General features: G+C 36.1%; 2 protein-coding genes across 2 annotated transcripts; both read right to left on the bottom strand.

The window, feature by feature from the left end:
* Positions 1-7,425: 7,425 nt before the first annotated feature.
* LOC145160710 (uncharacterized) lies at positions 7,426-9,363 on the bottom strand. The gene is made up of 3 exons (XM_079079999.1): positions 9,065-9,363; positions 8,824-8,953; positions 7,426-8,423 (listed from the first exon to the last, which is right to left on the bottom strand). The coding sequence occupies exons 1-3, from the start codon at positions 9,198-9,200 to the stop codon at positions 7,562-7,564; spliced, it is 1,128 nt and encodes a 375-aa protein (XP_078936125.1). The 5' UTR covers positions 9,201-9,363; the 3' UTR covers positions 7,426-7,561.
* Positions 9,364-24,632: 15,269 nt separating this feature from the next.
* On the bottom strand, positions 24,633-25,591 carry LOC145158386 (uncharacterized). Its single transcript, XM_079077291.1, has 2 exons — positions 25,259-25,591; positions 24,633-25,166 (listed from the first exon to the last, which is right to left on the bottom strand). Exons 1-2 carry the CDS (start codon positions 25,589-25,591, stop codon positions 24,633-24,635), a joined length of 867 nt encoding a protein of 288 aa, XP_078933417.1.
* Positions 25,592-25,896: the final 305 nt, after the last annotated feature.

Raw genomic sequence — 25,896 nt, 5'->3', positions numbered from 1 at the left:
TTTTTAACTAACACGAAAATGAACGAATTAAAAAACGACAAACACGACACGACACGCAAAATATATCATATCCTATAAACTATTATATTTAATAAGTAGTTTATCAAATATAACACGAAAAACACGACAAACACGAAAAACACGATAAAGAACTCCTAAATCGTGTCAATTTCGTGTCGAATTTTGAACACACACACGACATTATGTTTTTTACAGTTAACACGAACACGACACGAACACAAATTCAAATTTCAGTTTCGTCTCAATTTCGTTTCGTGTCGTGTATTTTTGTCGTGTCGTGTCATAAATTGCCACCCCTACGTAATTACATATAATACGTAAGATAACAACTTGTGATGTACTAGTTCTATAGTAAACTATTAGGTAATTAAGTCAATTAAATTGTTTACGTGTTATAGGAATGTATGATCGATTTAATCATTTTCTTAACTACTAATTTTTAACATTGTTCTTTTTTTTAATTTATGATATTTCTCATCAGAATATATATATATATATATATATATATATATATATATATATATATATATATATATATATATATATATATATCCTACTCCCAATAAAAGAATCCTTGTTAGCCACGTGTTCATTCAATAAACTTCATTCCCCATCAACTAAAATTACCACTTTACCCTTTTATTCTTTAATCTTAGCAATACCCTTCTTCTCCCTAAATCTCGCTTCCTCACAATACCATATTCAAATATTTCTCGCTTCCTCACAATACCATATTCAAATTTTCAAATATGAAAATGGCACTATCCCCAAATTTGGTACAATCGGCAACGGACTCTTTTTTCTTCCTTGGTCCATGATATCACATCCTCTTCTTACATCTACCTTCTCTCCGATGCTTAGCTCGCATGAAAATGTTCCACAACTATATTGAACTCGACATTAAGAGAAATGACATGAAAGGTAAAATGATTTGATTCAACGTTTTTTTAAGAAAGATATTCATGGATGATTTTTCCTGATTTATGTTCCATTATGCCATGTTTATTACTTTATTTGACATTTCACAAACTAATCTACATTTGTTTTGAGTTTTGTTCTATGTTCTTGTAAATCCGGTTTGGTCAATAGATATGCTAAGCCTCGATTGGTTCTACCCGATTTCAGGTTTATTGAAACGTTTTCTTTCAATTAGACTTAGGGTTTTATTTGATGAATCATGAGTTTTAATCTGTAGGGTTGACTATTGTCAAGATAGCATCATCCCTCTTTGTTTGTAAATTATAGTTATATTTCATAATGCATGCCAACTGTTCGATGATTTGCCCAAATGAAAAACTTTGATATGTATGGTATCACAAAATGTTATATGTGTCTCCTTTAGTGTTTCTTTTTAACCTAGAATACCATGGTAGTTTAGTCTTGCAATTATATTTCTGTTTTGATCTTGGTAAAAAGGTTACGGAAAAGAGAGCCCCTTTAAACATTAGCATTTACATATTCTTGTGAGTTAATACTTCAATTTATGATGTTGTTGGTTGAACCATTATGCTACAGATCAAGCTACTCTGATGGAAACTATGATGTCAAGATGATAATTGAAGGTCCTTTTGGTGCCATCAAGAACAATCTTTCACTTAACCTTGCTGCCAATAACGACATTGGTTGGTAAAAAGTATGAATTAATAGTTTAGCATTAATGAAATCCAAGTGTGGCTTATGGATAGAAAAAGGAAAAAAATAGGAACTCGATGGATGCCTCCTGATTAGTTTCACTATAAAAAAAAGTTGAAGAGGGAAGGTTATATGTGGCACTTTACAAATACTAGATTTGGAGGAATGGAATACTTACAGATTTTTTTCAAAAAAATTGAAGGGCTTTACTAAGGAAGGGCTTTTTGGTCATTTTTTGAAAAGTTCAATTGCAAATTTGCATTCACAATTAAAGAGTTGATGGGGGTTGGTCTCTTTCTGTTTCCAATTTAATTCAAAGAGTGAAGGATATACTTGGTATTTTATAAACACTAGAGTTGGTGAGACGAAAACTGAAGTAGGATGCTAAAGCTACAATGAAACAAAAGTATAATGTTATTTCTTTAATTAGATTAATAATGGTAAAATGTTCAAAGTAATGAAAATACAATAGAATTTTGGAATAGTCAAATGCAAGAAAGTACAACGTCGTTTCCTTAGTAAATTTTGTATTGTTCTTTTGTTTGTATAAGCAAACGAGTTATAAAGAATGCACAAAATGTTTTGAGACATTAAAGTGTAGTTGAATGCAAAAACACCGTAACACTAGAGCTAAATCTTGAGTAGTCACTATTGTATTACTTTTTGCTAAGAAACCTGACTAATTGACATATTTAATATTTAGCTCAAGAATTGTATACATGTTCCGAAAGAAATCAAATTTAAGCGCAATTTTTTATAAGCGTTAATAGGAATAAGGACACCAAAATTAGTTTCCATTGTGAAAATGAATATACGTATTTTAGAGCTGACAATGAGTCGATCTGGGTTGGATTCGAGTTCAACCTATTTATTAATTGGGTTGAAAATTTCAATCAAATCCAACCTATTTATTTAAATGGGTTGATATTTCTGACCCAACCAAACCATTTAGATAAGTGGGTTGTCATTGGGTTGATCTATTTATGTAGTTTTCAACACAATATATTAATTAAATGAGTTAAACTTCGATTAACCCATTTAAAATCAAAAAAATCAATAAATTAACTAAAGATTATACTATATAAATCAGTTCCAAACGTAAATAAATTTTCAAAGTATGGCAAAACCACAATCTCAATTCACAAATACAAAAAAAATTGTTCAAATAACTTTAAAATGTTTTATTTCAAAGGATTTTGGAGAGTGGCTGGTATTGTTGGTGCTAAGAAAAAAATGATGATATTCAAAATAATGTATATATTAATTTTAACTAATCATTATAAACTTATAGATAAGGCTTATATCTTTGTAATTTAATAAAATTATGTAAATCTTTCAATTTTTTGTTATTATTTTAAATTATCAATAATGTTTTTCTTTTTTACCCGTGGTTCCACGGGTTTAACCTAGTATATATATATATATATATATATATATATATATATATATATATATATACAAAGAAAATACTTGTCAATAAACAAGTTTAAGTTATAGTAGCTATAAATGTGGCCTCGGATTGTTCATTACATCATACATACTTATAAAGCTAACATTTTTTCTTGAATCTCATGCATTTGAAACCCCCTTTTTTAACTTCCTCAAACCACATTCATTTGAAACCCCATTTTTTAACTAATGCAACTCAAAAATTTTCTTAATTATGATTTAACACTCAAAAGTTTTATAACTTATATTATGTTTAATTAATATTTAGTGAAAAGTTTACTATAAAAAGGTCAATCTTTTGTGTCTTTTGTGTTATATAAAATCTTACATGTAAGAAGGATTTGAAGATATTGTGATTCAAAAGTTTTCATATAGTTGAAGCATTCACGATCCAAATATGATGATTTGAAAAAATGGGTTATGTCGCATCGATGGTAATTGTAATATGATTTTTTCTTTCAACCAAAACAAATGAAGCTTTTCTATTCTTTCTTTATGTTCAGTTTCTCATTTAATATTTACATGTGATTTGTGTGTATTACTCAATCTTGAATGTGACTCTCCAAACATCAATGTTTTGCTTGGAATATCTTTCTGATTCTTCTTTTTCAATAAAAATATTTTGATTGCAGGTTAGTGAAAAATTGTCATCAAGTTTCTATGGTTGAATGGTGTTAAATGAAGAAAGAAGATTCATAAAATAAATATAGGTTTTTTTGTTTGAGAAAAGTTGACGAATGTTAGTTTTTTCTTTTGATTTAAATGTATGTTTATGTAACATCTTTATTTATATATTCAACCACCCAATGCTCTTATTTATTTGATTGTAGTTTTTCTATTTTGATTATGTTTATTTTCTATTATTTTTTTGTTGGGTTATCCTACACAACATATTTAAAAGACAGTATTTAAAAGATAACATAATTTTGAACATTTGATATGTAATTATGATAGACTTATCATTATATGTTCTTCATATGAAAGTAATTTATCCATATTACTACGACAAAAATTACATATGACATTTACGAAAATATATATGTGATTTGTTTAACATATATATGCACCAATGTATGTTATAAATTTATAATTAAATATCTTTATGTTTAATAATTAAAGGGATTAAAATGATGCATCAAAACCAATTATTTAGACGAATATAATAATAATAATAATAATAATAATAATAATAATAATAATAAATATACATTTCCAAGTACCGCATTCATTTGAAACTCACACTACAACTCAAGAGTTTTCTAATTTATATATATTTATTAGTTACAACTCAAGAGTTGTTAACTTATGATTATTAATTAGTAATCACTGATAACTTTTTATTTTCCTTTCTTTTATAAGGTTGTAAAGTTTTGCTCATTAAAAACATTAATGTATTTGAAAAGATTTGTGATTTAAATATGAAGAGTTAATATAAATGTTATAATAGATGTTTTAGTGTTTTTATGTTATTAAAAGTTATAGTGTTTATTTTTCATATTTTTTATTATTCGTTGTATATATATCTTTTTTAATACAAATGTTATAATAGATGTTTTTCTATTTTTATGTTACTAAAAGTTGTAGTTCATATTTTTGTTCATACGTTTTGTTACCTGTTATATTATCATTCATTTGATATATAATTTACACAATTTTAAACAGTTTATAAAATTATAATTGTATATATCACAATGACTTAAAAATTAAACTATAATGTTTAATAAAACTAATATGTTAACTATATGTTTGCTTTACTACTAACATTTTGTTTCAAAGTAGAAATATTAAATAATAATTTGATAAAAGTTATTATTTTAACTATATAATTCTATTTTCGCGTAACGCGCGGGGATTCGCCTAGTTATAATATAAATCAATAGTTGATTGTTGTTTTTTTTCAAACCTCTTTATGCCAACACATCTAATTCATTATTTCCATCTCTCTCTCTCTCTCTCTCTCTCTCTCTCTCTCTCTCTCTCTTTTTACATACACTGTTTTAAATTACATATCCACATTTGACCAATGCAAATTGAAGATGACATTTAAAAAGTCAATTTAAGATCATATACTAATAGAACTTGAAATTTTTTAACCAAAATGTTCAAGTGTTATGTCAAATATTCAAAATATTTTTCGATAGAGTTAAAGTTTTGAGAACCAATTCATTGTAATAATCATTTTGTGACGATTAGTGAGAGAAAACATGATGATTTGGGGTTAAAAGGGTGCCACCAAAAAAATGTTATATCGGTTTTAGGACATAGCAGGTTAATACGAATAGGTCTAGTTAGCTATTTTTTCTTAATAAAATTACGGGATATATACACTAAAGTCCCAATATTTTCATCGATTTGATAAAAAAGTCCTAAACTTTATTTTTTTGACAGTAAAGTCCAAATTACCGGCAATTTTTGACACTTTTACCCTTTTTTCCGGTTAGCCGGTAATTAGGACTTTTTTGTCAAAAATATAAAGTTTAGGACTTTCTTGTAAAATCTTGAATTATGACTTTACTGTCAAAAAAATAAAGTTTAAGACTTTTTTGTCTTATCGTTGAAAATATTAGGACTTTAGTGTATTTTCGTAACCCAAGAACTTTTAATTGTGACTTTTGTTGCAGCACCACTATTTTTCTTGCCATCATCTTATTTAACTTAATACAATCACGATCAGGAGAAACAGATGCAAAAGAGAGAGCGAGAAATGGTAAAAAGACTTGTAAAACTTTCTTCTTGCTTCACCGCCAAATCTTGAGCTAAAAAGTAGAGACAGATTATACAAACACAAACAACACATGCCTAGTCAAAAGAGTGTGAATGTGGATAAGGGGTACGAAGGGCAATTTTGTTTTTGTTTTTTTTTTGGTTTCTTGGTCTCCATTTTTGGGACTGCAAAAAGCCAACACAACCCTGATTCTTTCTTTCTTTCTTGATTATCTCCATTTTTTTTTTCAATGTAGGTTTGTTGAGATTAAAAAACTATTAAACAAGAAGCAAACGTTAAAGATTTCAATAGCATCTAGCTGACTAGAGAATGTTTCAATAACTCTTATGCTTAAAGAGTATCATACCATTCAATTTCTAACAAAAAAAAGGGATTTATACACTAAAGTCCCATTATTTTCATCGATTTGACAAGAAAGTCCTAAACTTTATTTTTTTGACAGTAAAGTCTTAATTCACGATTTGACAAGAAAGTCCTAAACTTTATATTTTTGACAAAAAAAATCCTAATTACCGGCTAACCGAGAAAAAAGGGTAAAAGTGTTAAAAATTGCCGGTAATTTGGACTTTACTGTCAAAAAAAATAAAGTTTAGAATTTTTTTGTCAAATCGATAAAAATATTGGGACTTTTGTGTATACATATCCCTAAAATTAACGCCTTTCAAGAAAATACTACAAATAGCAAGCTAGATAAAAAAAATAGAGAGCATGTTGGAACCTTGATCATTACTTATCTTTCACTATCATATAGCCGTTCAAAAATACAATACAAAACAAAACAAAAAAAAAAAAAAACGTATCACTGTCATAACTCATATGGGATAGGTCATATCTCGCCTAAGTTAAATTAGTCAACATCGATTGCAGTTTGCTCTATGAATAATACAGTATAGTTGTACACTTGCCAGATACACACAAAATCAAGATAGGTCAACTATTTGTTTATATACCATGCAAAATTAATGTGTTAAATTGCTGGTTCAATTTCAATGTCATATTCTTTAGGGATACACAGAACATACAACGTATACATTATGAAAAGATGGGGTTACTACAAGTGAGATACATTATACATACATGATCATATTAAATCGCCATTATTGACTAAAACATACAAAGTAGAAATTAGATAACTTAGTCCAGCTGAGGTTGCTTTAATGCTTACAGCTTCATGGATAGCCTCTTGATTAATTACAAGGGTTGCAAGCAATAAAAGATTTTTCCCCATCTTGTTTTACTCTTTCATGGGAATTTGCTCGGTTTTAGGTGACATTTGATTTTTTTTTTTCAAAAGAAACAATTAGATCCAATGTTTATTAATGCTTAATCAAAAAAGATGGATTGTAGGTCACAGATCTGAGATTGGGATCAGTGAAATAATCAGAAAAGTTTTAGAAAAAGAAAATATTCTTAATTACACAAAGAAACAAGAGTCAAGTATAAAGATTTTATATATCAACTGTGTCGACTGGAGTTTGTTTCTCTTGAATCCAAAATTGGAGTGGGGTTAGCTACTGACAGAATAGGACCATTTATCATAACCCCAAGAAGAAATGCACAAAAAGAAAAGCTAGTACATGTACTGTCACACAGAAAGATATTGAAAACAAAGAAAGCACTTTCTTTCTTTTTTGCGATTTTTTACATTGATTTCCACTACAATCAGCACAACCCCCAAGAAACTGTCTCAAAGTCTGTCGTCTGTTTCTTCTCCCTTAATTACAAATGTACCCATTAGTAATGATAGCATATCTCCCTACGATCATCTGTTGTCTTGTATTCATCATCATCATTGAACAGGTAACTGCTGCTGCTGCTGTTTGTGTTACCAATGAGTTGCTTCACTTCCTCCAGATCACTATGCAATGGGCTTTCATAGTTCATTAAACTGTACACTTTTTGTTTCTGACCTGTGTAGTCATGGTTAATGATGAAACTCTGGTTGTGATCTCTAAAACCCTGAAGGGTAAATCCTTCTTGTTTGATCGGATGCTGATGTTGCTTGTCATAATGATCTTTACTAAAGTTTTCATAGCTGATTTGACTCAAAGAACTCCCAGCTTCAGAGGAAGAACCAGTGGTGCTCACTTCATGACCCTCACCACCACTTCCAAAAATGAGCATCGGTTCTTTCACATCTGATGTAGGGTAGTGGTATTCCATGGGGGTATTGTACATGCTCTGATGATTTTCCTGATACCCTAAATAGAAAGAATTCTCATTGTTGTCAATGTTGTTGGTCATCAAACCGATTAAAGAGTTTAGATCGGCTCCTGGTGGTGGTGGTGATGGTGAGATCAGATGAGTGATATGATCTTGAACACCGGTGGTGGTGGTGGTAGGTGTCAGCAGAGAGTTGATATTGTTGTTCATGTTCATGAAATTAGTGCAACCGTAGAAAAGGGAAGAATTATTGGTCACGAACTGATCTGATCTGTATGGTGATGGTGATTGGAGGGATATAGATGGAAAAAAAGATGCCTTCTTTTGAAAGGAAGGAAGCATAGCCAAGAGCTTCTTCTTGAGTTTGGTGTTCCAGTAATTCTTTATATCATTATCAGTCCTTCCTGGTAGCTGAGCTGCTATTATTGACCATCTGCATATAGATATTGAAAAATTTCAAATTGTAAGAAGGAAGAAATGTTTTCACCGAATGAGAACAAGAACTAAATTATACTATATGGAAGACAGATCATATCATATTGGCATGCATGCATAATTCTTAAATTTGCAAACTCTTTTTCTAAAATCTCTCTCTCTCTCTCTCTCTCTCTCTCTCTCTCACACACACACACACACACATAGTCTTATGTGTTTTTCTCCTGTTTAGGTTTTTATGGAGGTCTGCTTTCAAATGCAGCAGATCGATGATGCTATATATCCAAGAAAAAGAACACAGACTATTGATAAGATAACCATTTAGATTAGTGTTAATTTGAAAATCGAATTTGGCAAAAGCAAGGATCCAAGATAGATCATATGAAGGTAAGTGATACCTGCTACCAATGCTAGCATACAAGCTGCAGATGATCTTGTCTTCATCATCAGTGAATTCACCATGCTTAATATTGGGCCTCAGATAGTTTAACCATCGCAATCTGCAGCTCTTTCCACATCTTTTTAGGCCTGCAGGCTCAAATCCATCAGCCAAGAACAACAATAAAACCCTTCAATAATTTTTTTTCAAGAAACACTAAAAGTTGGAAAGAAAGAGAAAGAGAAGTGGGGGTTAATTACCAGCTTTGTGAGGGAGAGCAATCCAGTTACCACCAGTGCCATATTTGTCGATGAAGCTTTTGAGTTTTGCGTCTTCTTCAGGAGACCATGGCCCTCTCTTTACATTTTCTTTGTCACAACACGGAGCCCTTCCCATCTCTCTCTCTCTCTCTACTTATGTTTATACGTATCTCACTTAGAAATTGGCCTTTTCCAGAGCAAAATCTCTCTCCTCTCTGTGTGTGTGTCTATCTATGTGTGTGTGTGCTGTTAAATGGACAATCTTGTTTGGTGGGTTTGCAGGTTGGCAAGAGACTTGTTCTGATGGGGTCAGTAAAGAAATATTTGTTTAACAGATGCACAACACAAGTCAATAGGATTAGGGTTTATATAATAATGGTGTGTGTCATCAATTAATCATATTAAATATCAATTCATACAAACATAACATAATACGTACAACACCAATTGTATCTTCTTAATTATTAATGTGTATGAGTGTAACACTAGTAAAAGCCAAGTTCCCTTCTAAAAGAACCTTCTCCAAAAAACACCGAAGTCTAATGATTATAAAATTAAGAGTAATTTACAAGTTTTGTCCATGTGGTTTCCCGAAAGTATCACCTTGAGTCCACAATATTTGTTTCTTGTAGTTTTGGTATCTAATCTATAGTTTCGTTGCAGTTTTGGTCTCTTGACCTAACGACCTAACGACCAGTATGTTGCAGCTCTTAAGCCCCCTCATGTGCAAGGCACATGAAGGTATTTTGGCAATTTCAGTTACCCTTTTCATCTCCCTTGTGAATTTGGATGATCCATTTAGTTAACATTAAAAAAGTTCGATAAAACCATACTTAAGTGGTACTCATCCGATTGAAAGAGCATGCATACCTTTGTTATTGATAATCTTCATCACCACAATGTACGTAGTATGCGAAGCAAAATTTTTGACGTAGAGATCAATCGTATCTACAATTTGTTTTATTCCTTGTTACATTTGAATTTGTGTTTGTTGTTCTCTATTTATTTATATTTTGGTTTTTACTGAAGGATAAGATATACATGCGGCACAAAAGGCATCATGGTGGGATGTTCATGTCCTTATCAAGAAGAAGATATATTGAATCGTCATGTCATGTGGACTGTTTGATATCATTGACATCGAAGACTTTTCAATGTAGGACCTTCAAATGATGATGAAATAACTAAGTTGTGATAAGGTACCCTTAATTCCTATTATTTCATGATTCTACATGACAATTTGGACTATGGACTTATAACCTAGACAATGAAGATGATGTCATTGCTATTTCCAACTTTGTTGCAAAACACAATGAAATCAAAGTCTACACTGAACATGACCGACCATGTTTGTTTAATTGTTTTACTGAAGAGTTACATGTTCCTAAAGAATGTGGCAATTCCAAAGCAATTGTTATGTATGACCATTTTTGTGGTAGAGGTATTGGTACTTATGACAACAATTTTGACATTGTCATATTTTAGTGAGGACTCTAGTAAAGGGAGTGAGGATGCAATCAAGGAAGGTCCCAAAAATGTAAAGATTGCTTTGTTTAACATTTATATTGGAACTTGGATAATTATTTCACTTAATTTGTTAATGTCTTTTTGTAAGTAAGTTACGTTGACAATGGTTTCAAGAACCGATTGTTGTCTACTTCTTGTGATTCATGGTTTTGTTGATAAAATGACAATTAATACATGTTTTAGCATGAAGTGTGTTTTTACAACAATTGTCATGGATTTGATAAAATTAGTACATGAATGGTTGATAAAATGGCGATTAGTACATGTTTTGGTTGATAGAACTTAGTTTATTTATAACTTAAATTGTGGGTGAAGATCAACATTTTAGATTGACATGATATGTTAGATATTTATTCAAAATCAAACATAACAACACCTTTGAAATCCAATTTATGTTTGGAATTCTAATTTTAGTTTTCATGTGGTTTGATCAATAATAATTTCATTAGATTCATTAGATTTCCTTGACATTACAATATTGTTATTTATTTTGAAATTAATGGACACATAGCTTTCAGCGAACAAATGTAAAATTCCAGTTAGCAAACATACAATCTTTAGTCTCCAAATTAGTAACATGGAACAATTTGTGATACAATTGTATCAAAGTTAGCTTACTCGAAACTTTTAGTTTCTAAGTTAGCAATCACATATACAATCGAACTTCCATCTTTCTCAATCAAAAACACCATAAACATAAAAACACCAACACAAATAAAAAAAAAATTGTGAGTCAAAAATATGTTCCAAACAAAAAAGTCAAATATGAGTTTTTATGGGAAAAATAAATATAAGTAGCTGGTAAAATCTATTAAAATGATAGGAAATTGTTACGGTAGCATAACAACCTTTGACGAATTTACACATTTAGTCACTAAAGTTTTTGTTTGTTCAATTGATCTCTAAAGTATCAGTTCACATGTTAAATAGAGAAACCATCCGATAAAATTCTAGTTTCACCGGTAAAACATAATATATGTGGGGTTTTTTTTACATAATTAAAAATCAAAACTTTATCCACAAACCTTTTATTGTTCCATTTCATGTTTGTTGTTTGAGGTTTCCCACAAATGTCTCCATTCCCCCTTCCCCCATCTCTCTCTCTCTCTCTCTCTCTCTCTCTCTCTCTCTCTCTCTCTTTCTCCATGTGTTCTTTCTTCTTCAATGTCCAGATGAATTTAGATTTTACTTACAAAAAACCAAATGAAAGTCCTCATCAAAAGTTTACTAGCATAGTTCCAATCATGCCCTTTGCACGAAACAACTCCTAATATGAATGGTTTTAGAGATTGATGGTTTCGTAAGGGTTAATCTTGACCGATTGTTTCAGAAATTGATGGGTTCTTGTTCATGACTGGCTTCAAAAATCGATCGATTCTCGAACTTAGCAAGAAATGAGTAGGTCGCCTTGGCTGGACTTTAACGACCCAAATTTTACAAAGAAAATTTTCATTTTTAATGTCAACCATTTTTCATAAAACATAAAGATTCCAATAACTGTTTTCAAAACCACCAACATTACAACATTATTATTTTCAAACATCAGAGTGTCCCCCAAACCAGATCGGAAAAGAGAGATACAGTGCACGCCGCATCATCACGTCTTGCCTTTACCCTTGGGCTCCGATGTACCTAAAACAAATCCACAAACGGTAAGCTGAAAGCTTAGTGAGCCCCCCCAGAGCATACCCCACACAAACCACATATCACATTAGCTATGAAGCTACCTCTACCACTTAACACATGTCAATTAGCCATGAAGCTATCTCTACTGTTAGCCACAAAGGCTATCTCTACCATCAGCGATAAAGGTTGTCTCTACCATTAGCCATAAGGCCATCTCTACCATTAGCCATAAGGCTATCTCTACCGTTAACTACGAAGGCTATCTCTACCACATATCATGCATACATACATATCACAACTCTACATAACAAGTAAATCAACTATCACAAAATGGGTCGGCCTTGGTGCCTTAGACCCATTGGTATGGTGAGAAAACTCACCTCACAAAGCTGAATCGCCAACTGAATTCAGGTATGCCCTATGTTGCTCTTCCCAACTGCTTATAATCAATGAGTAAATAACTCAGCATAATCCCATAAATACCCCCAGGGTCAACCCTGGTCAAAGTCTCAAGGTCAACAGTCCATATTGACCTTGACTCGCTGAGTACAATCATTCACTCGTCGGGTTCCCTGCTTAACTCATCGACTCGCCGAGTCACCCGAGGGACTCGTCGAGTTCCTTGATGTTTACGGCCGTAAACCACCAACCGTACACCCTTGGCCGTAAACCCTCTCGACTCGCCGAGTCTCTAGCACGACTCGCCGAGTCCCTATTAGTCCATTATGTTTACGGCCTCTTCCAGTGGGACTCAAGGTCCCAAACTTCAGATCTACACTCTACTAATGTGGATAACATGTAAAGTTGCAAACTTTACGTGCATGCAAAGCCTCACATGGCCATAATCCCCAAAACTAACCTTCAAACAAGGTTTTCATGCATGGAGAGGAAAGGGGCTTAATAAAAGATGCAACTTTATGATGTTTGGGACCTAAGAAGGTCCAGATCTGGAACCATATCCTTGTGATAGGTCCAGATCCATGGTTGCTTCTATTTCCTCAAAGTTGGTCACAATTCTCAAATAGAATTTAAGCTCAAGGTAACAGATTCATACCTCAATTTAATGCCTAGGACGAAATAGATGCTTGATCTAATACTTCTCCCTTGATACTTCCTCTTCAAACTTGGAATCCTCCCCAAAATCTCAAGGATAAGCTCCCAATTGATCTTACTTCACACACAATAGGGTGTGCGGCCGTAAACATTCTTCTATGGTGCTAAGGGAGGCTACTGGGGCGGATAATGACGTTTATATAGGGGGCAAACCTAAAATTTAGGGTTTTCTTTAAACAGCTCGGACTCGCCGAGTCGACCTTCGACTCGCCGAGTCGGTCCCGTTCCGCGTTTCATGATCTCACGACCCTAATTGACGAGTTAACCTCCCAACTCGCCGAGTCCATGCTTAAATCCTTTCCAATTCAAACCAGGTGTTACAAGTCTCCCCCACTTGAACTAGACTTCGTCCTCAAATTCTGTTGACTCAAACAAATTGGGGTAATGATCTCGCATCTCCTCTTCCGGTTCCCAAGTCCATTCGGAGCCCTTCCGATGTTGCCATTGCACTTTCACCAGTCTTACTTCCTTATTCCGAAGAGCCTTCGTCTTCCTATCCAAGATGGCAACAGGCTTCTCGATGTAGTTCAAGCTCTCATCCACCTGGATATCACCCAATGAGACAACCGCAGCCTCGTCTGTGACACACTTCCGAAGTTGCGACACATGGAACGTGTTGTGAATTTAGCTAAGCTCCTCTGGCAGATCCAATCGATATGCCACTTTGCCCACCCGGGCCGTGATCCTAAACGGGCCTATAAACCGAGGCCCCAGTTTGCCCCTCTTCCGAAACCTGATGATCACTTTCCAGTGCGAAACCTTCAGCAACACGAAATCCCCTACCTGAAACTCAAGATCTGATCGTCGTCGGTCGGCATAGCTTTTCTGACGGCTCTGCGCGACCCACAACCGGTCGCGCACCTGCTGAATCAATCCGGTGGTCTTGAGCACTACCTCGGTGCTCCCCATGACCCGGTGCCCAACCTCATCCCAACAAACCGGGTTCCTACACTTCCGACCATATAACATCTCAAACGGAGCTCGATCGATACTGACATGATAACTGTTATTGTACGAAAATTCTGCCAGTGGGAGATACATATCCCAACTCCCTCCAAAATCCAACACGCATGCCTGCAGCATATCCTCCAGTGTCTGGATCGTTCTCTCACTCTGACCGTCGGTCTGGGGGTGGTACGCCGTGCTAAAATGTAGTTGAGTGCCCAACTCCTCGTGGAATTTCTTCCAGAACCTGGATGTGAACCGAACATCACGATTAGAGACTACCGACACAGGAACCCCATGTCTAGCCACTACCTCACGCACGTAAATATCCGCCAACTTCTCTACTGATATACTTTCTGATATCGGAATAAAATGGGCACTCTTCGTCAGTCTATCCACAATCACCCATATGACATCCACACCCCTCGCCATCCTTGGCAACTTCGTAATGAAGTCCATCGTGATCTCCTCCCACTTCCACATGGGAATGGGTAGCGGCTGGACCTTACCATAAGGCCGCTGATGCTCGGCCTTGACCTTCCTGCAAGTCAAGCACCGCTCTACAAACTACGCAATTTCCCGCTTCATGCATGGCCACCAATAAATCAGCCTCAAGTCCCTATACATTTTCGTAGCTCCTAGATGTATAGAGAACTTGGACTTATGCGCTTCCTCTAATATCTTCTGTCTCACTCCCCCGGTCACTGGTACCCACACCCGGCCACACTGCGTCAAGAGGCCACGACTGTCCTTAAAAAACAGAGGATATTGTCCTCGGATCCTCTCTACCTTCCAATTCTCTTTCTTCACTCCCTCAACCTGAGCCTCTTTGATCATCTCCAACAATGGAGAGATCACCGTCATCCTCAAACACACACTCCCCTCGGGGAACCTGCCGCTTTACGGCTCAAGGCATCTGCCACTACGTTGGCCTTCCCTGGGTGGTATAGAATCTCGCAATCGTAGTCTTTTAGCACGTCCAACCACCTTCTTTGTCACATGTTGAGGCTCTGTTGGTCCATCAAATACTTCAGACTCTTATGGTCGGTGTAAATGGTGCACCGCACTCCATACAAGTTATGCCTCCAAATCTTGAGGGCATACACCACTGCCCCCAGTTCCAGATCGTAAGTAGGGTAATATGCCTCATGCGGCTTCAACTGCCGCGAGGCATATGCTATCACGTGCCCTCTCTGCATCAGTACCGCACCTAACCCTGAAATCGATGCGTCATAGTACACCACCAGATCATCTAATCCCTCTGGCAGAACAAGGATCGGAGCCTCGCACAATCTCCGCCTCAAGGTCTCGAAGGCCAACTGTTGATCTGTACCCCACCGAAACGTCACATTCTTCTTGGTCAAACGGGTCAATGGCACCGCAATCTTGGAGAAGTCCTGGATAAATCTCTGATAATAACCTGCTAAACCCAAGAAGCTACGAATCTCTGATGCATTCTTCGGTACTTCCCACCACATCACAGCCTCAACCTTGGCTGGATCAACCGAAATACCCTCCTGGTTAATGATATGCCCCAAGAATTATACCTCTCGCAGCCAGAAATCACACTTGGAGAACTTGGCATACAGCTTCTCCGCCCTTAGGGTTTCTAGCACCTCCCTTAAGTGTTGTTTGTGCTGCTCCCTGGTCTTAGAATAGATCAGAATATCATCAATGAAAACGATAACTGACTGATCCAACATCGGTCTACACACCCTATTCATAAGGTCCATGAACAGTGTTGGGGCATTGGTAAGCCCAAACGGCATCACTACAAACTCATAATGCCCATACCGAGTCCTGAAAGGCATCTTCGGTATATCCTTATCCCGAATCCTCATCTGATGGTATCCCGACCGAAGATCAATCTTGGAAAACCAAGACGCACCCTGCAGCTGATCGAACAAATCATCGATCCTTGGCAATGGATAACGGTTCTTTACCGTTAGCTTGTTCAGATCCCTATAATCGATGCACATTCTATGCGATCCATCCTTCTTTTTCACGAAAAGAATCGGTGCTCCCCACGGGGAACTCCTCGGACGAACGAACCCTCGGTCTAGCAGCTCCTGAAGCTGCGTAGAGAGTTCCTGCATCTCCGGTGGTGCCAACCGGTATGGAGCCTTTGCTATTGGAGCGACACCCGGCACCAAATCGATGTGAAACTCCACCTGCCTCTCCGGAGGCACTCCTGGTAACTCTTCGGGGAAAACATCCTAAAAGTCTTGAACAACTGGCACACTTCCTACATCCTTCGTGATCTCTACCCTTGTATCCGAGATATATGCCAGAAATCTCGAACAACCCTGCTGCAGGAACCTCCTGGTCCTTGCAGCCGAACAGAGGGTAGGCCCCTACGATGCCCTATCACCATGTATTACCAGTTCTCCCCCACTTGGGGTTCAAACCCTCACCAACTGGTGCTCACAGTCAATCATGGCACCGTTGGCCCCCAACCAATCCATTCTGATAATCACTTTCAGCCCTCGCAACGGTATCAGGACTAGGTCGACACAGAATCTCTCACCAAGCACATTCAGGACACAGTCCTGATACACCCTCGCAGCACTAATGGTGCGGTCATCTGCAATCTCCACCTCGAGCGGGGAATCTAAAGTTCCCGACGCTTCCCGGAACTTCTTGCTAAGCGCAAGAGATACAAACGATCGGGTAGCACCCGAATCAAATAAGACGTGAGCAGACATACCATTGACCAAAAAGGTCCCTATACAAGCATATAATACACATAAGCGAAACAGACTTATAGAGTAGAGAAGGATGAATACGTACCGGCCACAACGTCTGGCGCTGCCCGTGCCTCCTCGGTAGTCAGCTGAAATGCTCGACTCTTTACCGTTGGAGCATCCGCCTTAACAGGGCGGCCATCGGTAATCCTCATTGTGGCGGGCGCAGGCGCCGCCACCGCTCCTCCTCCTCCCTGTAACTTTGGACAGTTGATCTGCTTATGGCCGGTCTGGTTGCAGTGAAAACAGATTAAGCCCTTTGCGGGGCAGTCCCTGCTCATATGACCCTGCTGGCCACATGCATAACATCCCGAGCTTGCGATACGACAAGCTCCACTGTGTACCCGGCTACACTTGGCACATCGGCCCCAATCCTGCTGACCCTTGCTGGGTGTGTCTGACGTCTTAGGATTCTTAGCCTGTCCTACTGCTGCCTGAGCCTGCTCAGGCTTCCGCTTCGTGCGGGATTCCAACTCCATTTCCTGTTCTCGGGCCTTCTCCACCATTTCATTCAAGGTCTTACACCCCGTAAATCTCACAAACTCCCGAATATCGTCCCTCAGCATGGAATGATATCGGGTCCGCCTCATTTCCTCATCGGTAGCGTATTGCGGAATCAACAAAGCTCGTTACCGAAACTTGGCGGTGATTTCCGCCACAGTCTCGGTGGTCTGCTGCAAATTATGAAACTCTCGCACTAATCGTTGCACCTCAATGGGTGGCGCAAACTCCAGATCAAATCGTCGAACAAACTCGGCCCACGTCATCTCAGCCACCCCGGCTGGTCCCACCTGTCTAGTAACCTCGCCCTACCAATCCCAGGCTCTTTCCCTCAGCATGCAAGAAGCAAACCCAACATATGCCACATCCGGGCAAGAACTCATGCACTGGGTGTTTTCGATATCCGCCACCCAGCGTCAGATGACAATGGGGTCCCTGACCCCGAAAAACTCTGGCGCCCCACACGCCTTGAACTCCCGGAATGAGGGAGTTCGGGCCCCCAACTGGCCCGCAGCAATCTCAGTCCTGAATGATCTGAGTCTCTCCTCCATGATCTCCATTATGCCCTCCTTGACCGTCCCAAAAAATGACCGGGGTAGCGTCAAGGATGCCCTTGGTAACCTCGGCTGCAATAAGCTCGCGCAGCCTCTCATCTATGTCGTCTGTGGTGTCACCCGATCCATTCCCGGATCCAGATCCCGATCCTGATCGTCCCGTCCTGAAACGTGTCACTACCATGTTGAACTGGAATGTCATAAATCATAACGATCAGGATTTCCATAAAACGGATCTCTCCACACCGGTCCTCCTTGAAGTCTTCAGATCTAACATTGGCTTGGGTACAGATCATGTGCTTCCAGTAGTACGGGCCCAATACTACCTTCCACACCTACATGTACCTTTCCCCAAGACTCGACCTGATAACTCCAATTCGTCCCAAATAAACCATATACTACCAGCCACCGCATAACCCAAATCCTAGACTGTTCTAAGATTTCTCTACTCACATCAACAGACCAATCATAACAGGTTGCCTTTATGCATGCAAATTATACACAGAAGAGGATCAAATAGACTTTCGAATAAAAGATTCTACCCTAGGACCACAACCAGACAAGGAACAAGAAATAAGGCCAAACCGATCATTCTAAGGCTATAAGCTCCTAACCGTATATAATTTTAAAAGCATACACATAGCAAATTCCATATGATCATCCAAATTCAAATATCAGAATAGCATGACTAGCATATTGGGGATCTACTTACTTGGCTCGGCTGATCACGCACGTTGCACTCTCATATTTTCCTTCTTTCAAAAGCTTTTTATGTCAGTTTTTGAAAACAATTTACCATTTCCTTAGTTTGAGTCCTGACACACCCGAGGGTATGCCTGAATCTCTCAAATCAAGGCTCTGATACCAACTTGTAACAACCCAAATTTTACAAAGAAAATTTTCATTTTTAATTAGTCAACCATTTTTCATAAACATAAAGATTCCAATAACTGTTTTCAAAACCACCAACATTACAACATGATTATTTTCAAACATCAGAGTGTCCCCCAAACCATATCGGAAAAGAGAGATAGAGTGCACGCCGCATCATCACGCCTTGCCTTTACCCTTGGGCTCCGATGTACCTGAAACAAATCCACAAACGGTAAGCTGAAAGCTTAGTGAGCCCCCCCGAGCATACCCCACACAAACCATATATCATATTAGCTATGAAGCTACCTCTACCACTTAACACATGTCACATAGCCATGAAGCTATCTCTACCGTTAGCCACAAAGGCTATCTCTACCATCAGCCATAAAGGCTGTCTATACCATTAGCCATAAGGCCATCTCTACCATTAGCCATAAGGCTATCTCTACCGTTAACCACGAAGGCTATCTCTACCACATATCATGCATACATACATATCACAACTCTACATAACAAGTAAATCAACTATCACAAAATGGGTCGGCCTTGGTGCCTTAGACCCATTGGTATGGTGAGAAAACTCACCTCACAAAGCTGAATCGCCAACTGAATTCAGGTATGCCCTATGTTGCTCTTCCCAACTGCTTATAATCAATGAGTAAATAACTCAGCATAATCCCATTAATACCCCCAGGGTCAACCCTGGTCAAAGTCTCAAGGTCAACAGTCCATATTGACCTTGACTCGCTGAGTACAATCATTCACTCGTCGGGTTCCCTGCTTAACTCATCGACTCGCCGAGTCACCCGAGGGACTCGTCGAGTTCCTTGATGTTTACGGCCGTAAACCCTCTCGAATCGCCGAGTTTCTAGCACGACTCGCCGAGTCCCTATTAGTCCATTATGTTTACGGCCTCTTCCAGTGGGACTCAAGGTCCCAAACTTCAGATCTACACTCTACTAATGTGGATAACACGTAAAGTTGCAAACTTTACGTGCATGCAAAGCCTCACATGGCCATAATCCCCAAAACTAACCTTCAAACAAGGTTTTCATGCATGGAGAGGAAAGGGGCTTAATAAAAGGTGCAACTTTATGATGTTTGGGACCTAAGAAGGTCCAGATCTGGAACCATATCCTGGTGATAGGTCCAGATCTATGGTTGCTTCTATTTCCTCAAAGTTGGTCACAATTCTCAAATAGAATTTAAGCTCAAGGTAACAGATTCATACCTCAATTTAATGCCTAGGACGAAATAGATGCTTGATCTAATACTTCTCCATTGATACTTCCTCTTCAAACTTGGAATCCTCCCCAAAATCTCAAGGATAAGCTCCCAATTGATCTTACTTCACACACAAGAGGGTGTGCGGCCGTAAACGTTCTTCTATGGTGCTAAGGGAGGCTACTGGGGCGGATAATGACGTTTATATAGGGGCAAACCTAAAATTTAGGGTTTTCTTTAAATAGCTCGGACTCGCCGAGTCGACCTTCGACTCGCTGAGTCGGTCCCGTTCTGCGTTTCATGATCTCACGATCCTACTCGACGAGTTGACCTCCCAACTCGTCGATTCCATGCTTAAATCCTTTCCAATTAAAACCAGGTGTTACATGGACACATTCTTACGATTGGCCCACCACCAACCATCGTTGAAAGTACCAAAAATAGAAAAGGATTTTGCTAGTTAATCAGTTGTATAATGTTCTTGATGTCATAGCAACACTGAGTTGTACCACACACATTATACATCTCAACTTCACTAAAACTCAATTCAACAGCTTGCAAAAGAAAAACCAGATCTAAATAAAGTTGATAAATCAATAATTAAATCGAAACATCAATCGACAAGACACATATTGTTGGTAAAATTACTAGTAGAATAAAACGATTACAATACATATTTCTAGGTTTTATACATTGATTAGAACATGATTTATATGGAGGAGGTGCGACGGTGTTTAGCGCGTGAAGATGTGGAAATGAACAACAAGGATAAGGATGGAATAGACGGTGAATAACATGAGAGTGTGAACAACGATTTCTTTGACATTTATCTTCATGTGCCCAAACTCCACCTACTTACCGTTTCGTTGGTAACTGAAAAAGGAGTCCCGACTACAATAGAATGAACAACACTCAAGTCTGCCACTTTTGTTCTTGTGTTCTATAACAAAACTAAAATCAAAGCTTGTAGAGAAGTGTTAGAAAAAGAGATTGGAATGGAGGGGAATGTGTGGACTTCTTCTGATCTAAAATGCCACACCATAAAAAACATATAAAGAAATATAATTTAAAATGACACATCATAAAAGTAATAAAAGTAACTGGCTTTTTCTATATCAAACAGGGTCGGTACTGCGGAATTAAATATCCTCAAAGATCCATGACAAACCAGAAAAAGTGGCCCTTATCATTATTATAAGTTTTTTTTAAATAAAAATATATAATAAAAAATTAGGACTTGTGCGGTGGCCCATTTTGCTCAACCTCAACGCCCTCCATGACATCAGCTACTGTAATGATGTAATTATAAGGTAAACCACTAAAACTTAACTTTAATGGTCTACTAGGCAAAATAATAATAATAAATAACTTAAGCAAAATTGACCAGAATTTATTATGTTACGGTAGCAATTTCCCTAAAATGGAAAAAAAAATTAATATAATATAAATAATTAAAAATTAAAAATACGTTTAAACAGAAAAAATAACCAAATTTATAAGAATTCCTATAACATTAATATCCAAAATGATATTTGGCGTTTGTGGTATTAAAGTTATAAAGATATCGGTTAAATTATAATTTAATTTTGGAGTAAATTACACGAATGATCTCTATGGTTTGGGGTAATTTATATGTTTGGTCCCTAACTTATTTTTTTAACTCGAAATGTCCCTACAGCTTATTTTTGTTGCGCGTTTGTTCTCTGTCTTACCTAAAAAAACTATTTTACCATTGATTTTTAATGTATTTAAATAAGGTGGGATATGTAAGGCAAAGTAAGGTGAGGTAGAAGTAGGGTTCGGGGTCTGTTTATTTAAATAAATTAAAAAATCAAGGGTAAAATAGTCTTTTTAGGTAAAACAGGGACTAAGCGCGCAACAAAAACAAACAGTAGGAACCTACCGAGTTAAAAAAATAAGTTAACGATCAAATGTGCAAATTACCCCAAACCATAGGAATCATTTGTATAATTTACTCTTAATTTTGGAAACACATATATAGTCAAAAGTCAAAAGGATGGAGGTCGGGTTTGAAATTTCAACATAGTAATGAAATTTTCTCTACAATTGTATTGTATACTTAATTTCGTCAACCACTATTCCTTACATATAGAGGAGCAGCCTACAATATTCAATCATTGCCTACCTTTTTCTCTATATTTTTGGATAACATCTAAAAGTGAAAGTGTCAATTTTTGTTATCAATCTCTCACTGCATCCCAACATAGTCGCAGGATTTTAGTTTTTCAAAAGCCAATTTTTATTTTTATCTTTATCTTTATTTTTATTTATTTATTTATTTATTTAAAATAGCATAATGATATAAAAGAACATTGCAGGAAAATAATAGTTAGTTTTGGAAAGTTCAAGATTGAGGAAATCGGAAATTTGGTCCATATCATTTATCAAAAATTATAGTTTAAAGCAAGTCTTTTAATGCATTCAACTTTTATTAAATGGGTTAATGTCATAAAAACCCTTAGGTTTTCAGGGTTTTATCGGTTTTGCCCAAAATTAAATTTTATGTCCGTTTTTACCTTCATATTTTCCAAAAAATGCTCAGTTTTACCCGTGATTACAGGTTTTTTAATATTATATTAACTTCACAAAAAACCCTTGAGTTTATAGCTTTTTATATTTTTACCCTTACGTTTATAATTTTGTTATACTTTTAACCTAAGTATTTTTTCATAATATACGTATTCATGCAAAAAAATCGTATTTATATACGAAAACAATGTTTAATTAAATATTGTATTCACATTTTTTTAATGTTCTCTCTCTCTCTCTCTCTCTCTCTCTCTATATATATATATATATATATATATATATATATATATATATATATATATATATAAACACGTTCATGATTGAACAAGTTTTTTTTATTGATATGTATATTTTTAAATACATATTTGTAGTTCTAAAAACATATTCATTTGTTTTTTTACACTTTAAACGGTTTATCCAGGAAAAAAACTCATATATATAAAAGGCTTTGCTTAAAGTTGTGTTTTCTTCAATGGATTTTTGCTTGCTTTGTTTTTTGTTTACTTAGTAAGCAAATTACACTCTAAAAATCCACTCAAGGAAAAAGTAGGAACTACGACTTCTTCTTGAGGGGCATAGTGTGTTAGCTAGTAAGCCAATGACTATTTTTTTACTAGTGTTTGCTATATTTAGTGTATATATGTATTTTAGAAATGAAAAAAAAGACCTAGTGTAAATATCGAATCAGAGACATCTAATAAACAATGTGACATGCTAATCTTTGAGCTATATAAAATTGTTAATTCATTCATATTTCATCTAATAAACAATTGACTATCTCTAATGACATATTTGTTGAGAAACTAAAAAAATGAGACGCCAGTAAGTAGAGTTTTAAAGGTTAAATGCAAGAAATAGTTTTGTACTTTTATATTTTCTTATTACAACATGGACTTTTAAAATAACTTTTATTAGAGCATTGTACTTTGACAAATATACTTATTATTGAAGGGTTATTAGGGTTAGAACCACAATGCTCTAAGCAGAAAAACAATCAAACAATTCAATTGATTAGGGAAAATGCAACCCAATAGAATCTATGTCTTTCACATATAGTAACATACTATGAATGGCTAATCTACAAAATTTTTCCATGAACAAACTAATTCATAAAATAAGAAAAACTAACCTTTAAGATTGTTATTGCAAACAATCTAGAATTCCTCCTTGAAAGATTATTGGAAGCAAGCGCCACAAGTGGCGCGCCTCTAATGGTTCACACCCAAACCCTAGTAACCAAGGAGCTTGAAGAGAGGGAGTAGGAAAGTGGAAATTCCGGCCTTATGCCTCGTGGAAGAGCATGGACAAAATATCAAACCCTTAGGGTGCGTTTGGTACAGAGAAATAGAAATGCTATAGAGAATGGAAATGCAGAGAAAAAGAATTAAGTTGGAGAAAGAGAATTGACTCCCTTGTTTGGTAGAACTGAGAATCCACTAGAGAAATGTTTTTGAGAATCATTTCTCTTGTTTGGTTGTATTAATCAATGAAATGGAAATGAGTTTTTTTTACCTTGTTTATTCATTTTCAAACAACATTTTTTTATAAAAATACATGATGATGTACATCTTAATTAGTTAAAATATGCATCTTTTATGTCTTTAATTTTTTTTATTTTAATATCAACTGTTACTAAATAATTTATTTGCTAATCAATTAATATTATTTTTTATACATCTTGTATTGGAAAACATATTTTCTAATATAAAAGAATAACTTACAAATAGATTTTAAAGAAATATGCAAATCTTACTATTCAAAAACTATGTCCAATGTAGGATATATGCAAAAAAATATAATTCAATATTCCTAACAACTAAAAAACAAAACTATGTCTAATACAGAATGTGCAAAGAGTCAACTTCAATATTCGTAAAATTTTAAAAAATAACATAACTTTAAATAACCTAATCATGATATTGAGCCATCCCCAATCTTTTCCATGTAACAAATCTTTTCTTCTTCTGTCATCTTAAAAAACACCCGGGCGCGAAATTGATCTTTGCTAAACATGTCAATCGCCTTAATTCGCTGTTTGACATTGATATTTGGCATGCTTTGTATATCTTCGATAACTTTATCTATCACATCAGATGCTTCCTTATTTTCATGCCTTCCTATATTGTATATTGTTTCATTAAGTTTTTCACCAACCTCCTTGAAAGTCTCTTTCATTTCTTTCGCTGCTTCCTTATAAGAGCTTTTCGTGTCATCCGTTGGAGGCCTTTTGCGTTTACTATTGACATGATCATGTTGTTGCGTCTCTTCAACAATCTCTTCCAACCCTTCCACATCAACGGGTGAGTTTCTTTGTGTCTCTTCAGTCACATCTTCACCAAGATCAGTAGCTCCATGACCAGTAGCTCTATCCTTCCTAAAATTTTTACATAGGTTATCAAATTGGGGAAATGGTTTATCGCAAAAACATACAGCACCTTTATGACTCTACAAGAATGGCACAAAATTAATTGGTTGCTATTCATTTACAATATGTTTTAATGATGCTAAAAATACTACAAACATAATCATTATAGTACCTTTATGTACTCATCCCAAACTTCAACATCGGCAGTAACACAACATTTATCTGTATCCCAGCCGAATCCACTCGTGTTTGTTCCATATACCATGTAGTGCACGATGTTGAAATGGTTTTTCCATGTCTTCATCCTCGATTTAATATGAGGCTCTGCTTTCAAACCCGAGTTAGGAAAACTTACATCTAGTAATTGTTGCACTGCCTTTAAATAACCGGGTTTGAATCCGTTGTCGGCACCACCATACTTTTCGGATACATGCAACTCCAACAATGCCCCAATTAACTTTGCATCCTCTTCCGTAGTCCATGTGTGTTTGTTTCGCCCTGCCATGTCGACAAAAAAATTTACATAATAGATGCTTGATGGTTCAAAGTTGGACAAAATTTAAAAAAAAAGTGCTGAAATATAATACAACAATCATAACAGCTCTTGTTTGTGGCTGTATAACTCAACCAAGACTTAACCAATTAAGCTGTTTTTTTTTTCTAAAACATAGACAAGACAGAGGAGTACAATTTGAAAAAAAAAATCGCATCATTCCGAGCTTGTATGAAGCTTTTATGAAGGTTCAAAGTTGGAAATAATTTAAAAAAGAGTGCTGAAATATAAAACAACAATAATAACAGCTCCTATTT

This window comes from Lactuca virosa, chromosome 2, assembly GCF_052849685.1.
Source record: "Lactuca virosa cultivar CGN04683 chromosome 2, Lactuca_virosa_CGN04683_v6, whole genome shotgun sequence".
In the NCBI taxonomy this organism is placed as follows: domain Eukaryota; kingdom Viridiplantae; phylum Streptophyta; class Magnoliopsida; order Asterales; family Asteraceae; genus Lactuca; species Lactuca virosa.
This window is presented reverse-complemented; position numbering and strand designations above follow the sequence as displayed.

What these genes read in the sequence shown, in the direction of transcription:
- LOC145160710 (XM_079079999.1), bottom strand. Translation starts at nt 9,200, where the DNA reads ATGGGAAGGGCTCCGTGTTGTGACAAAGAAAATGTAAAGAGAGGGCCA. An exon ending in TGCTCTCCCTCACAAAGCTG is followed by an intron (nt 8,954 to 9,064) that starts GTAATTAACCCC and finishes TTGAGCCTGCAG; the next exon opens with GCCTAAAAAGATGTGGAAAG. An exon ending in TATGCTAGCATTGGTAGCAG is followed by an intron (nt 8,424 to 8,823) that starts GTATCACTTACC and finishes ATCTATATGCAG; the next exon opens with ATGGTCAATAATAGCAGCTC.
- LOC145158386 (XM_079077291.1), bottom strand. Translation starts at nt 25,591, where the DNA reads ATGGCAGGGCGAAACAAACACACATGGACTACGGAAGAGGATGCAAAG. An exon ending in TTTGGGATGAGTACATAAAG is followed by an intron (nt 25,167 to 25,258) that starts GTACTATAATGA and finishes CCATTCTTGTAG; the next exon opens with AGTCATAAAGGTGCTGTATG.